Genomic DNA, 15,726 nt, shown 5'->3' on the forward strand with positions numbered 1-15,726 from the left:
AACGAGTGAGCTTTGAATTTCGTTTTATATCAGCGCAAAGCAATCATGATAAAACAAAAATCAAACAAACCACTCCGGCATCCAGCATTTAAACAAAATTGAAAAAACAAAAAACAAACAAACAAAAAAAACAAACAATGTGATATTCACATGTACACATATTCTACAATATGTGTACATATCCCCCCCCCCCCACACTTTTTGTTATAGAATTTAGTCAAATAAGGGTTTTGTAGTAGTGTATGAATAAAATTTGAACTGAAAGAAGTTGGAACCCACCCCCACCCCCCACGAAATAGGATTTTTGAGTTTGGGCAATTTTCAATCTTCCTTTCTTTTTTTTTTTTTTTGGCTTGTCAAGTTTTTTTTTTAGGTAAGTTGAATTTTTTTTCTCTGACTGGCCCCCCAACTTTCAAAAACGATGCTATGTCCCTGCTACATTCTGCTAAAGTTCAGGCGCGGATCCAGGAATTGAAGTTACGGGGGCGCAAAAAGTAGGCAGGGGATCTGGGGGCTGCCTTGAGGTCCCCAGTGGGTCCAGGGCGAAGCCCTAGTGGCCCCCAGGGAGCGAAGCCCTCGGAAGCTCCTGGATTCTAGAGATTTTGTAGGGTAAAAATGAGGTCTACCGAGTAGACATTTTTACATTTTCTAGACGAAACTATGATTTACGCTTTGACAGTTTTTTTTTTGGGGGGGGGGGCAGGTGCGCCCCCCCCCCATTAAATCCGCCAATGTGCTTAACATTTTGAAATCAAGTTGCTTTTTTCTGGAAGACCGAAGTCCCCAGTTTACCATTGGGCTCGCAGACTCCTCTCCACATTTCCCCGTTTTTTTAATTAATTAATTACATGTAATTAATTCGTATAAGTTGAAAAACATGTGGAAGATAGAGATAATGTTCAGAAACATACATTCAAAATTGCAAAGCCCTCCCCCTCCCCGTTTCAGAGGGTAAAAATGGTGGGGTTGCCGCCATATTGCAATTTTGGTAAAGTTTGCAAATAACACGAGAAGTTATTGACTTTCCTCTGCAATGAATGAAATATCGACAGGAGATCAATAAAATAGGTACTATGTTCGCTATTTGACTTAGGCTAACCCAACATGGTAAAAAAAAAATCGGGGGGGGGGGGGGTGTAGGAGGTCATTTAATCGTAGAATTCAGAAACATGTTGATGCAAAACCCAGTATCGATCATTTGTGTCTTTCATTATTTATTATTTATTGATCATTGCATCGATTAAGTTCATCATACAGTGGATATTTTATCGACTAGAGAGGGCGCTCTGGACGTGGAGATCGATTTGTTTAAATATGGCGGCTTCAGATGCTGGATTGCGACAGAGACTGATCCCAGAATCAGAGGCGTCTGACTGGGACCCAGACCTGCCGTATGGGGGCAAAGTTTACCTGGCCAGGAAAAAGAAACCCGATCCTACCTATGTCAAAGTTATTGAGGTCGGTTTTATTTACTATGACGTTCTATAGGCCTAGAACTAAATTTCTAGTGAAGTAAGATACGTGTGTATGTCATCATAACATATGTACAAAAATGTATTTTTAAAACTACAGACCGATCCCAAAGTTCCAATAATTGCCTAAAAGACGCCATATGAACTTTTTATGCACAAAATGAATAGTTATTAATCTATCAGGGAGCTATATACATGTACTATAATATTATTATATATTAAAGACATGCCAACTGAAAGTATTTATTTCAATAAATGTTTAGAACGAAAGTACAAACTTGAATTTCTACTTGTTATTTTATACAGGCGGTAGTGTTGATTTCTACCCTGAGTTTCGCTCTTTATGCATACTACTATTTCGACCACCTCCACTTCAACGTGACGTATGGCTACGCTTGGTTGGGGTATCCAAGTGCAAATCATCAAATTGGGCAGAGGTATCTTCATGGTATGTTCTATTGCTGCAATCAAAACAAAGAAATGCATGCAAGATGATGATAATAGTTTTAGCTAAGGAAAAACCTATAATTTTTTTTTATTTTTTGGGGGGGAGGGGGGGGGCATTTCTCACCGACATAACTCGCTCTATACTCGTCTTACCGAGTTTCCTAGTGGTGGGGTCTCATGATACATTCCCCAATTTATTACGTATTGTATAATAACTCTGAAATCACAAAAGGGCGTGGAACCTCTCTTCCCACGTTGGATTCACTCATTTGCATACACAGTAATGCAACAGAACTAAATGATGTATCCTTTCATGTCTTGATAGTGAGTATTTATATATGGCCCAGGGACCGTAGTATTGAGAACCGCTAAATTATCAATATTTTATCTTGTAGGAAAAGGTGTGGAAAAGCACATAGGGAAAGCTATGGAACATTTCAAGTGAGTTTTAACATATTCCTGCAACTGTCAACAAGCTGTCACTGGTTATCTTAAATAAAATCTATATTCAAAATTTAAAATGCATGCGTTCTTGTTTTATTCACAGAAAAGCTGCTGATCAAGGCCATCCTCATGCAGCTTATAATTTAGCCATTGGTCACCTGAAGGGCTACAAGTCCGGCCTCAAACCGGGGTAAGGTTGATACAACAGTGTAATTTTTGTGTAATCAATGCAACATTACACGTATGTTTCTCCTCCATAATCTTCGCTAGCCAAAGGTTTCCGATCGGAAACCCTTGGCTAACGATGATGGTACTCCATCTGTTTCCTAAGAAATTACGTAACATATATTTGCAGAGAGGCTCACAAGCTGATTCAACACGCTGCATCTAAAGGTGTGAAAGAAGCCCATCAGGTGCTGAATGAGGTATGCTCCAGGGGTGGCTGCAAAAACTAACTACAGGACACAGGCGCACACCTCTGATGGTGGACAAGGATCAACAACGAAATAAACATTTTGGATTGACCATTCACCGAATGATAAATTAAAATATGCTGCTGTTGAATTTTTACACATTGAATATGTTGAATCTACTTCAAAGTCACTAACCATTGCATCTTGTTTTAGTAGAAGTTAATACATTTACACAATATTAATGCTTTTGTTATCGTTCGTATAAATATTCCGTCCAGCTTTGTACATGTTGATCTGCTGACAATTATATCTACCCGTCAATATACAGTACATTGTAAATATTTTATTTCCTTCAGAATAGATATATTTTTATTTCATTTGGTGTGTTATTTGCATATAAATATTTTATTGCAATAAATTATAAAAAGAATTTTAAATAATCATTTTATTTCTGCAGTCTATTTCTTGTCTATATATAGCAGTGCTCAGCTTTTTACCTAATTTCGTCTCTTGAGTTCAGTGCGCAGTAAATGTCTACACGCAAAAAACTCCACGAGACGTTATGAGTGATTTTAATGTGTTCGAATTGAATACGTAGTATACATTTCATTAAAACTTTTTTTTACACACGGTTATTTTTTTTTTTAATTAAATTACTTCTTTATTTTGTTTTTGTTGTAGCGATAAATTTTATATAAACCTATTGCCCCAAAGCGTTGTTTTGTTTTATGGTCTTCCGGTGTCACAAATTCATACATTAAACTATTGATTTTTTTGGGGGGTGGTGGCTGGGGTGGGGTTAGGGTTGAGTAATTTCACATATTTACTCATATTACTAGTGTATTCAATTTCTGAAAAGCAGGAAGTCGGCACAGTGCCAAAGGTTGAAATTTAAGAACTTTTTTTTTTTTTAAAGAATTTTGAAATCTTTCGAAAAGTTAACATTCAGTCTCTTCTAAGCACCTGACCAACCATCTTCGCTAGCCAAGGGTTTCTGATACGCTACTCTCCTCATAAGTTTATGAGGAGAGTAGCGTATCAGAAACCCTTGGCTAGCGAAGATGCTGACCAACAAGAATATGAGGCTAGGAACGGTGTACCAGTAGAAATCACGGTTACAACGGGAACGGACCTATGCAGAGTAGTTTTCTATTCGGGATCGGCATTCAAGGTTCTGCCACTGACTCATAACCGGATACCTTCAGTGCGCATGTTCGAGACACCGTAGCAACAAACTTTTGACAAGAACCTGCTGGTCACATAAACACAATGGTAAGCCACAACAACAGCGGTTTCTTTTCTGTTTAAGTCGAATTTGTTTAATTATTAATGCAAACCTTAATACTTTGTTAATTATTAGGCTTTGTTCCCTGTTTAACGCATAAAACATGGATGGTTTGCTAGGTTTTCTCTCTTTTTTTTTTAATCCATTGGACTCTTACCATGTCTCATGGATCTAAAAAATGCTCATATTTTCAAGAAACGTTATCTCATGAACTTGAAAAACAACAGTTAATATTAATTACATGATATTGATAAGTAATAGAAATTTGGGAATCAGAAATATAGTCAATGAAACATAGTTTTAAAAAACCATGTTGCTCATGTATTTATATACACATGATTAGGAAATGTGACATAAACTGATTAAATATGAATATTCTGTAATAGCTAAATGCAGTTATATGAATTTTGTGGTGAATTGTTGGGTGTAATTATAGAAATGAACTGTAGTGGTAGATGTATTGAGTTTTTATTCATTTGTACTGTGTATGTAATTACAGGCTGAAGTTGAGGAAACTTTCAAAAGGATCCAGGCCCACAAAGGTGTCATTGGACTGATTGTGGTTAATTCAGAAGGTATAGCTTAAGCAGAGTTTTTTTTTTTTTTTAATAATTATTCAATAAATTTTGAATTTGGGCCATCTGTAATAAAATGTTTGTCTGTCATCTCCAGACTCAAGATATAAAAATGAGTAGGCAAGTAGGGATAGATTTTTTTCCTTAAAAAAAATTACAAAAATCAAATTTAAGTAGTTTCTGACGGGATGAGAAAAATTCTTAATTATAACAAAAATCATATATAGTCATTAGTTGAGACAGGGCAAACAGACAGTTTTATTTTAAAGATAGCCTGGTAAAAATGATCTTACATCTTTAGTTTGTAGAAGAGAAAGCAATATTTATATTACATGAATTAGATTTAAAAATAGTGTAGGAAGCATGTTTACATTTATGCTTGGTGTATTGAATAATTCTTGTAAAATAATACTTTCACAGGAATCCCCATTAGAAGTACATTAGATAACTCAACGACAGTCCAGTATGCGGGTCTGATTAGTCAGTTAGCAGCCAAAGCAAGGAGCACAGTTAGAGATATTGACCCAGGCAATGACCTGACATTCCTTAGGATAAGATCAAAGAAGCATGAGATTATGGTTGCCCCAGGTCAGTTTGAAATTTATATTTATTGTTTCAGTTGTGGCTGCCTGGTTGTTTCATATTGTGTTGGCATGATGGGTGTTGGTTGCTATGGTTATCTGTGCAATTTTGAGGGAGGTATGGTAATTTGATGAAGAGAGGAAAGTGAAGATTCTTTCTGACAAAGATTTCCTACATAATTTTTACCAAGATTGAAATATGAACCATGAACACTTTACCTGTTTGGGGGGGAAGGGGTTTTTAGAATTTGATTTGACATTACCTTCTACTTAAAAGCTTGCACTTATGTTTAATCCATTCAGAACTATTAAGAAGCATAAAAATGTGTATCCTGTTTACTTTAGTGTATGTCATAATAAGTGCTTGGGTGTCAAAAATTTCCCAGGAACTCCATTACATCAGTGCTTAATAGGTTAAGCCCAGCTGAGGTTCATATCCACTCACTTAAGCCCAGCTGAGGTTCATATCCATTTACTGTACTTATTAAGCCAGCTGAGGTTCATATCAACTTACTTAAGCCAAGCTGAGGTTCATATCTATTTACTTAAGCCCAGCTGAGGTTCATATCCACTTACTTAAGCCCACCTGAGGTTCATTTCCACTTACATAAGTCTACTTACATTTGGTAATTCACCATAAAAGTGTTCTATTGCTGATAATATTTTGTCCCATGATACAGCATTAGGTGATTTCCTCTGGAATAACTTAGCCTTGCCCAAACAACCTAGGAAACCACATTCATACATATGAATAGGATTTCATCACATGATGAGCAGAAACATTTGACATTGATACTTCTTTCACATTTTAAAGCCTTTTCATTTTAAAAATTAGCACTGACACATTTTTTAGCATGTTTTAGAGTGAGAAGTGTGTTTGTATTTTGGTTGTAGCATTTAGAAAGGCTTTGCAAGGTTTGATTGCTTAAAACTTGAAAGCACTTGGTGTAATATAAACATTGAATGCACACATCGTAGATTTCATCCAGAATTGTAAAGACGGAAACAATTTCTGCAAATATTTTTTTTTCAAGTTTTACTTAGCACCATAAAAAGCACTTAAAAGGTTGGACTATCCAAAAATATGATAAATTTTATCACACATTGTCTCACAGCAATACATTTATTTGTTAGAAGCAGCTAGTGTGTTTTGACTGGTGAAGGTCTGTTGCTGTATAGTGCTCTAGTTTTTTGTGAATATTAATAAATATTTAAATGCTTTAAAGTATTCCTAAAAGTAATTTGCATTAAATAAGTTGAAAGTAATTATAAATGCCATTGTGAAGAAAATTCATATTGTGACATTAGTTAGAAAGCATATTAACCAACTTCCACTTTGGGCAAATTATCAGGTATAACTACTTATTTTTACATTATATTCACTTTTTTATAAAGTCAAACACATTCAATATATCTTTTTGTTCTCTTCTTTTCAAACAGAAAATGAATATTTGTTGATAGTAATCCAGAACCCAGATGCCGTGTAATTGAGTTATTTCCCTTTGGATGTTCATCACCAACATATCTGGTACAAAGAAATTGATTCAGTGTTTCACATTGTTTATACTATGGGTAAAGACAGCAAATATTCTTTCTATTTTTTTACCTCTGCTGTTGAGTGAAATTACAACAGATTCTTGAAAATTTAAGCTTGAAAATCTGGAGAGAGAGAAAAACAACTCTTGCAGTCTTTACTCCGAGTATTTGTTGATTGTGGAGCAGGCCTGATTTCATCCATATAGCATTACACTTTAGCTTGAACTGACTGAATTATTCTATAAGTTGTTTTAAGCAACATAGAACATGATCCCCTAACCAGTAGAAGCCAGATATGCAATATGAAAAGTGCTATATCTTCAGAAAGTGCAAAGAGTGTTGTGAAAGCATAGAATAGTCCTATTGGAATAAATACTCAGTAATTTTGCAGATAATTTTGCTCATTCTCAAAAATCTGATACGTTGCCCTTTCGTCTTTTGCTTTGCATTCACTAGAAACCCTTCTCTTGTTTGGCTTCAACTGCTTTGATATTTTAAGAGTAGGAAAAAAACACTAGTCAAATGGTTTGAATCTTAATTACATTAAAGATCAAGTAAATTTTTGTGATGATAGATTTATTTTGTTTTTTTTTTTGTCTTATCTTAAAAAGAAAAAAAATACATCTCAAGACTGTAGTATCATATCTATCTATAAGATTTACCCAATGGTGTTGTGGCATCTTTAGCTTCCCTGAAACCTTAAGCTAATCCTTAGCTTATTTAGCAGTCCAAGTTTTGTATTTACTGTTTTAAAAATAAAGAAAATTAAACAAAGAACTATATATATGTATACACAAGCAACTATTGATTAAAGCTTACCTTTAACAGAAAAACATACGAGCATTTTATAAATCAACTAACATTTTTTTGTTATTTTAACCCTTCCTAGTAATAGCAAAATATTTCGTTGAGTGTTTGTTGTATCTAGATACATAGAATGCTTGTCAATGTGAGGAATGGAAGATTGAGAACAAAATCAAGGGGACTCATAAATTAATATTGAATACTTCTTTCTCTTTAGCTTTAAAAGTTTATATAAGAATTTGTATTTGTGATAATGGTATGGATGAAAACTATCTTTTTGCACAAGGAATTTATTCAATTCAAAATTGAATAGCTCATGTGAGTCAATTTATTGATATATGTACCAGGGGAACTATTTACAGAGCACAGTTGAACTTTGGTATCTCCAACACCACTATCTTGAATACCATGGATATGTGGAAATGATTTGGAAGTCCCAACCAAATATTTGTTTAGTATTTACCCATGATATCTGGAATCCTCAGATATCTCAAAGGTTTTTTCTTGGTCAGATGGAGTTGGAGATAATGAGGTTTGACTGTATATACATGTACATGTATGGATGCCATATGCATCTTTTTTTTTTCAAGAAATAAACTAAAATAGTTTTCTTTTTTTCTGTGCATTTCAGATGTAATGGTCATTTGTTATTTATGCTCAACAGTAAAAATGTTTTTTTTCTTTTCATTACGATGTAAAGAAGAATAGACAATGTACAACTTCCTTAGATCTTTATTGTCAATTAGCATAGCCAATTCCTGCCAAAATCACCAAAATGGCATAGAAAAACACCCCCCCCCCAAAAAAAAAAAAACAAAACAAAACAAAAAAAAAACACTGCACAATATTTTATGATTTATAATTATCAAGTTCAGTATTGTATCAATGAAAGTTGCACATGGCTTTGGATGGATGATATTTATTTGAATCATTTCAATGATACCGAGAATTTAATCAATTTATTTTACCACATTAATATACAGGGAACCCATGTAATTATTAACCTGGGTATACTGTATGATTTGGAAGTGATGTATCGTGTATACATTGTTTTGTTTGTTGGTTGGGTATTATTCATATCTTAACTTTTAAATCATGATTTCATCTTAGGTTTTGATATTTAGGTTTAAGAGGATCAACCAAAAAATATTCATGGCTTAATGCTAGAGTTAACATAAAGTAGTTGATAACAATCTGCATTTGGTTTCATTTGTTCTAACATTTATTTTTTCCCATGCATGTATTAAATTATCAGCTATTACTACATACAAGTCCATTTTCGTGGTTACATATATTTATTTATTTGTTCATTGTATGCAAAAGAATGCTTCCAGTAAAATGTACATCAAGTATGTAAAATTTAAACAGTTGTAAAGTTTAATTTCATCATGTGACCAAACAAGCTCACATTTTAAAATGTTTATTTTCTATCTTTTTTAGATAAAGAATACCTTCTCATCTGTATCCAGTCTCCCCATGATTGAAGAGACCAATCCTATTGATGCCACGTTTTAATAAATCTATGTTACAATGTTCAGCTTTGTGTTTATGTACAGCAATTGACTTTTTAGATATTTGTTGTCTGAAACAATTCAGCTCATTATTTAATTCATGTAAAATGATCAAATAAAATATATATAACTTAAATTGATTTTTAAGTGGACTAAAGATTTAAATTGCCTCTCGAATTAACACCTGGATTGTAGAAATTTTGTAAGTGCGTCTCAATTTTAAGTCTTGTGCTTACTTTCTTACCCTGTCAAAAATGATTTTGTTGACCAGTTTGCCTTTTTTATGCACATTCCATATAAAGGGTCCATTACAAACAATAATTTTTTTGTACATAAAGGCTTTATAACATATATTTAAGTTACCAGCTGCCAGCTTTGCCTTTTCCCGTTTGGAAAGAAATGGTTGTGTTAGCTAGACATGGCAGCCAAAGGAATAAAAAGTATCAGGAGCCCCAAGGGACACAATGCTCACCCGAGTCATTTGGCTCTGCTGTTCTTCAAAGGTTGTTTTTAAACCGAAGATTTTTTTCCTCTATATTGTGTTGACCCTATAATACAGTACTACCTAGGCCCAAGGCCTCATGACCTAATTAGAACCCATACTTCATAATAGGATTCTATACTACACCAATATGATATAATCGTACTGTTTTAGAGAATATTCTACAGATTTTCCTTATAAACAGGTACAGTGAAATCTGTTTCATCTGATATGCACTGGGAGACATATTTTGTGTTGTAATAGGCAGGGTGTCAGATAACACAGTGTAAAGAACATGGAAAAATGGTAATGAAAATAAAGGTCAGAATTCACAGTGAAACAGGTTGCACAGGTATCAGATAAGACAGTTGTCACTGTATCCTTGTAAGAGAGTCTGAGGGGATTAGATGAGCCAAATGCCCATGCCACACCAGAGCGTAGTTACTGACATGCTGTTACACTTGCTAATGGCCCTATTGGGATACCATAATTTTAACATGTTAAGGTTCTTAAACCCTCACTCAAACAAAATGTAGCTTTAACTTTTAGGAATTTCCCAAAGAAATGTACTTCATAAGTAAAATACAAACAATTCTATCATAGCTTGCGGGGCAAAATTAAACAAATTAAGACATTTAAACTTACCAAATCTCATATATCTGATATGTACAGACAGTACACAAAATGTCACGTATTTTATCTTTTAATCTATGAAGGAATAATAGGCATTTATGTAATTAAGAGTTATCTCTCTTATCAGAGTATCAATGAACCTTAATCATTAATCAATCTTGCTGTCACTGTATTCAGGTATTGTCAATTTTGTATGCAAATGATTAATATAAACATTACCTAAATTTAACAAATGTGGAATTTTGAGAAATAAATTTATTGATTTTTTATCTGTCATTGTGTAGGCATATGGCTCATCTTTTCCCCCCAGATTCTTTTATCAAAATGAATGCTCTAAGTAAGCAATATTTAATTTTTGGTATGTTGATTTATCTGTGCAATGTATATTTAAGGAAGATTGCTGATTAAGGTTTATTTTAAAAGATTGGAGACAATTACTTAGGATCATCTATGCTTTTCTGGACAGACTGCATACTGGTAGTTGTTAACAGATTTCATTGGACAGTTTATAGAAAATTCTATCTAGAAGATGACTAGATACAGAAAAGTATCTCTGTGGGACAGAAAAATAAGACAGACATACAAGAGTCTCTGGAAATTTGTCTATCTGAATTTTCTTTCCTAAGGAGTTACAGTCAGTTCTGAAGCAAGTTCGGAGATGACTAATATACAGTTGTAGTACAAAATTATTTAATCTGTGATTAATGCACTTGATACTATTAAATCAAAAGAAATGCAGACTACAAAAGCCTAATATGAGGATCATTCTACAGGAAAAAAAATGGAAAGGTGTTTTTACACAAGTAAAAAGATGAAATACATGTACATGTATATAATGCAAAAAAGGCATAATATTGTAACTTAAAGGAGAAAAAGCATAATAACAGAAAAAAGCAGCATTGTATTTTTCTCAAGTTGTAATGCCTTTTAAAAAAGGCATAATAATGCCATATTAATGGTCCTTTTGACACTTTTTGAAAAGTTGGTGTTTTTTTTATTTTTGCCTTTTAAAAGGCACAATAACACCTTTCAAAAAAAAAGTGTTATAATTTGAAATGATATGGACTCGTACACGTAGCTTTGTTATTGCCATCATGCATAAAATTTGCTTTCTAAATATCCAGGTTTAAATGGGATTTTCAAAAACTTTCTATCTATGACCAGTGTAGCAGTAATCTGGTGTATACTATAAACAATATGAAAATTTGGTAGAGTGACCAGGCCTCATTAAAATAATGCAATTTGTCTGCTAGACTAACATGAGTAAAGAAGATTTTCGAAAGATGTACTCTGTATTCACAAATATACAAATGTAGTAGAGGGTTTATTGTTCATTACAATAATTTAATCGCAGCTAGATGTGTCCAGGAAGAATGATTTAAATATGAAATATAGTTTCAACATGGCCGTAAGAACGGGGGGGAGGGGGGGTGCCCCACCCCCACCCCCAATAATTTTGCCGATACATAAATTACTATAGTAAAACATAGATATTATATGCTTGTGTCCCCTCAATATAAACGTCTGATGACATTTTTTTTTTTTTTTGGTAGTGCCCCCTCAACTGTCAACTGAAAATGTATGGCTGCCCCCCCCCCCCCCCCCCCGAACTGAATTTGCTTTCTACGGGCCTGTTCAATATGTACACGTCCCCAGCTGAGCCCTACATGTACTCCAAGGCCAGAACCATTGGACCATTAGAGGACAATATGGACTTCACACCATTAGCTGATAGCTCATTGCTCATTATACCCATACAAATAGTTTACTTGCTTGATTTCCAGAAAGAAAGAAAAAGATTTTTAAATGTGATTATAAAATTTCATTTTGTGAGCAGCTAAGCCCCAACATGGTCCAAAGACCTGAAGCCAGGGGTCATTATTTTCATGTTTGTTAAAGGATTCATTTTTCATTTACTCTTGCACTCCGTTGCTAGATGTGCAAGAGTTTAAAAAGATTTTAAGATACATGTATTGATTGAATTTAGACGGTTTTGGTCCCAATCATTACTTGTGTTTATCTATGTGGTTCTTCCAACAATCTATTGGAATTCCCATGGGTACCAATTGCGCCCCGTTATTAGCAGACCTTTTTTTATATTCATATGAAGCAGAATTTGTCCAAAATCTTATAAGTGAAAAGAAGAAAACACTTTCTGTGGCCTTCAACTCGACATTTAGACATATAAACGACGTATTGTCAATTAACAATGGTTATTTCCATTCTTATGTCAATACGATATATCCCGGTGAGCTTGAGATAAAAGATACTACAAAGTCTGACACATCTGTTTCATATTTGGATATTTTACTTGAAAAAGACGTTAATGGTAATCTAACAACCAAGCTTTATGATAAACATGATGACTTTAACTTTTCAATTGTCAACTTCCCTTACTTATGCAGCAATATACCTTCGTCACCTGCATACGGGGTTTATATCTCTCAGTTGATTCGATACGCAAGAGCATGCTCTACGTATGTACAATTTCTAAAACGAGGTAAATTATTGACAAACAAGTTGATGAAACAAGAATATCAGCAGTCTCGTTTAAAGTCATCATTTCGTAAGTTCTATGGTCGATACAATGACCTTGTCAGCAAATACAATTTATCATTGAGTCAAATGCTGACCTGACGTTTTTTATACTAATTGTTAGGCCATTACTTACACACTGAACTGTCGACGGATTTTTCCGTTATTTCCCGATCATGACAAGGAGCACACGGCGGGTGTGACCGGTCGGCAGGGGATGCTCACTCCTCCATGGCACCTGATCCCAGCTCTGTTTTGGAGGTCCGCGTTTGCTCTGCACCTATTTTGCAATGTTTAATGGACTTCTGAGCTTGAATACTGTTCGTCATCTCCATATATTTCATTGTGTTATAATGCCTTAAATTACTAGGCTTGATAACTGTAACAGGGTCTCTACACCCAGTACTAAGAGTATAGAATGAAGACACCTGCTCATCGATTGTAGTTCCCTAATAAAGATAATTGAGAATTTCTTTAAAAGAAATCACTTTTCATGTGTTATTATAATTCAATAAGACTCGGTTCATAAGTTGGTTACAGCAGGGACCTTATTTTATACTATACATATTTTGAGTACACATAATAAAATTTTCCAATTTATGCGACTGCATGGTGAGGTCCGGGGAAGAGCCCCAAAAGCCAGTGAATATTCAATATTTTTCGAAGACAATGTTTTACATGCACGTTTTGACAAATTAAGTATAAGCCACAGACACCTAATTAATGTCCTTAAACAGTCCTCTTCATTATAATATAGTTTTGTTGTTTTTTGTTTGGTTATTTTTCTTTGTTTGTTTGTTTGTTTGTTGTTTTTTTTTTGTTTTTGTTTTTTGTTTTGTTGCTTCCAAAAAATCCGAAATTTTATTTTTGAAACAATCGAAAAGAAATTCGTTATTCATCTGTTCAAACTAATGTTGCCAGATTTTATTTAGTGAAAGAAAAACTTCCGAAATCCAGATTCAACCAAAATGATACGATCCATTTTTATATATTAAACTGAAAAAAATGATATAGGGCAATATAAGTCCTCTAAAGACCTTCCCGCACCCCTCTTTCCAAAAACCAATTGCAGCGAAGGTGCTATTAAGACCAATATAATTTTAAAAATAAGTGAAAGAAAGAAGATACATGGTTGCATGTTAATAACTATTTGAAAAAAAAATTGACACTAAATCTATTTAATATTAAAGGAAATTTTCAGCAATATATATTGTGAAATTGATATATGCATTTTTATATTTTAAGTAACAACTTCAGCTAGGCTGTCCAGCACTCTTTGACAAAAATTAGGGCGAATTTTAGGGATAAAATCTGGAGATTTTAGGGCTCATTTAGAAATGCTATTACTAAATTAGACAGTTTCAGACATTTAAATGAAATGTTACCTTCGCATTTGATAATAAACTCACAAAAAATATTTTTTTTTTAACTATACAGGAAGAGGTCAAATGTCCTTCACTGCATAATCTGATTAAGAACTGCAAAATAAATCATAGGGCACATTAATTTATAGAAAGATTGAATTAAACATTTTAATTTTCCCCCAGGAAATTTTGCAAAACCAAAAGGAATGCAGCCTGCAACATACACAAGTAGAGTTCCACCTTTTTGTAATCAATAAATATTTGCATGTTTTTTTGAAGGGGGAAAAACGAAAGATTGTAATAACGTGAACTATTTATTTCATTTTAGTCATCTTTAACACATTTTGCAAAATACAAGAATAGCATTGTAGTCGTACTTTTTACTCGAGTGTTTGCTGTTCGCAGGTGCGCGCCACTCTGCAGAGTGCGAGAGCAGCGCCGCGTCATGTCCACATGGTTACTACGTAAACAAGATGGCGACTCATGCATGCTTGATGAGGCGAATCCGAGGGTAAACATGCGTGTAGTTTGGCAATAACCACTATCGCTTACTGTCTACTAGTGTCAATTGATCAATGGACATTTAAACCCATAGTAAGAATGTCGGAAAAGCCGAGATCCCGGAAAATATCCTCGTCGGCGGATCCTAAAAAGTCCCGCCTTGCCGTGGCACCAGTGGAAAACCTAAAAGAAAAACAGGTAAGTGTCCTTTGTGAGTTGTAGCAGCAACCAGCCTCCCGTTTCTACGACAACTTTTGTCTTCAATTTAAATGGCAGCATATTTTTATGCTATAATTATCAAACAAACAAAATTAAGTGATTATCAGTAATTAAGATGATTAGCCTAATTGCCTGTTTTGACGAAGTTGTTTTTATTTTGTCATGAACGTTCCTTTCAGGAAGGATTATGAAAATTGCATTATTGAAAGAAAAGTTAAAAATTATAATTTTGGATATGATCAGCGTAATTCTGGCTATAGCTGACTATGACTATGAGATTTTTTTTTAAATTGGCACAACATTTACAAAGCAAATTTAAAAAAAAAGGTTCTATAGTATGTTAAAAAAAAATAAAAGGGAAAAGAATATACAGATTTAAGTCTGATATATTTTTTTAAAATTTAATTTGGGGGGGGGGGCAGATAAAATTGGAATTTTATCATGCAGTTTCATATAACTCAGTGGATCTATACACAGTGAAATTGGAATGCAATTACTAAAAGATTATGTATAGAAGTGCACAGCTTAATTGCTGTGCTTTAAGTGCATTTGGTAAAGTGCAACTAATCTGTAATCAATATTATTCGTCATCAATATATTCTGTTTGAGTGGGTTATATTGCAGTATAGCATTTAAATCAAAATTTCTAAATCATAATTTTTTTTAGCTGAATTTGTTTTATATACCATTTAATGATATATCATAAATTTTGTTGTAGTTTAAACTTTTACAGCCAAACTTTTTAGATACTTAAGAATTTAAAATAAACATTGATTACATTCCAAAATAGGATGATAGTTGTATGGGGTATGCTTTAAATCAAGATACTTTGGGCAAACTAAATCTTGTCACTTGAATAAATATTCCACACTGTTAATCTTCAGGGTTTCTTTTAACTAAAATCAGGAAAACTCACATATATTTT

The 15,726-nt window shown here is 33.7% G+C and overlaps 3 protein-coding genes across 4 annotated transcripts in view; all 3 read left to right on the forward strand.

Annotated features, from left to right (window-relative positions):
* Nucleotides 1-1,280: 1,280 nt before the first annotated feature.
* LOC133206096 (secretory immunoglobulin A-binding protein EsiB-like) lies at nt 1,281-3,206 on the forward strand. Its single transcript, XM_061342025.1, has 5 exons — nt 1,281-1,458; nt 1,779-1,920; nt 2,315-2,360; nt 2,467-2,553; nt 2,719-3,206. The coding sequence occupies exons 1-5, from the start codon at nt 1,315-1,317 to the stop codon at nt 2,816-2,818; spliced, it is 519 nt and encodes a 172-aa protein (XP_061198009.1). The 5' UTR covers nt 1,281-1,314; the 3' UTR covers nt 2,819-3,206.
* A 747-nt stretch (nt 3,207-3,953) lies between these two features.
* On the forward strand, nt 3,954-9,204 carry LOC133204937 (dynein light chain roadblock-type 2-like). 2 transcript variants are annotated; one of them, XM_061340679.1, is made up of 5 exons: nt 3,954-4,048; nt 4,561-4,636; nt 5,057-5,224; nt 6,658-6,745; nt 8,998-9,204. In XM_061340679.1, exons 1-4 carry the CDS (start codon nt 4,046-4,048, stop codon nt 6,702-6,704), a joined length of 294 nt encoding a protein of 97 aa, XP_061196663.1. In that variant the 5' UTR covers nt 3,954-4,045; the 3' UTR covers nt 6,705-6,745; nt 8,998-9,204. The 2 variants fall into 2 exon arrangements, with proteins under 2 accessions (XP_061196663.1, XP_061196664.1); XM_061340680.1 differs by lacking the exon at nt 6,658-6,745.
* A 5,352-nt stretch (nt 9,205-14,556) lies between these two features.
* LOC133205642 (dynein axonemal heavy chain 5-like) overlaps nt 14,557-15,726 on the forward strand; it is a 72,047-nt gene continuing 70,877 nt past the window's right edge. Inside the window, exon 1 of the mRNA XM_061341488.1 lies at nt 14,557-14,780. Coding sequence (XP_061197472.1) covers nt 14,682-14,780 — 99 coding nt within the window. The 5' untranslated portion in view covers nt 14,557-14,681. The remainder of the gene's footprint in view (nt 14,781-15,726) is intronic.

Source organism: Saccostrea echinata, unplaced genomic scaffold (assembly GCF_033153115.1).
Source record: "Saccostrea echinata isolate AGI-Se365-2 ecotype Australia unplaced genomic scaffold, CSIRO_AGI_Sech_v1 ptg000054l, whole genome shotgun sequence".
Taxonomy (NCBI): Eukaryota; Metazoa; Mollusca; class Bivalvia; order Ostreida; family Ostreidae; genus Saccostrea; species Saccostrea echinata.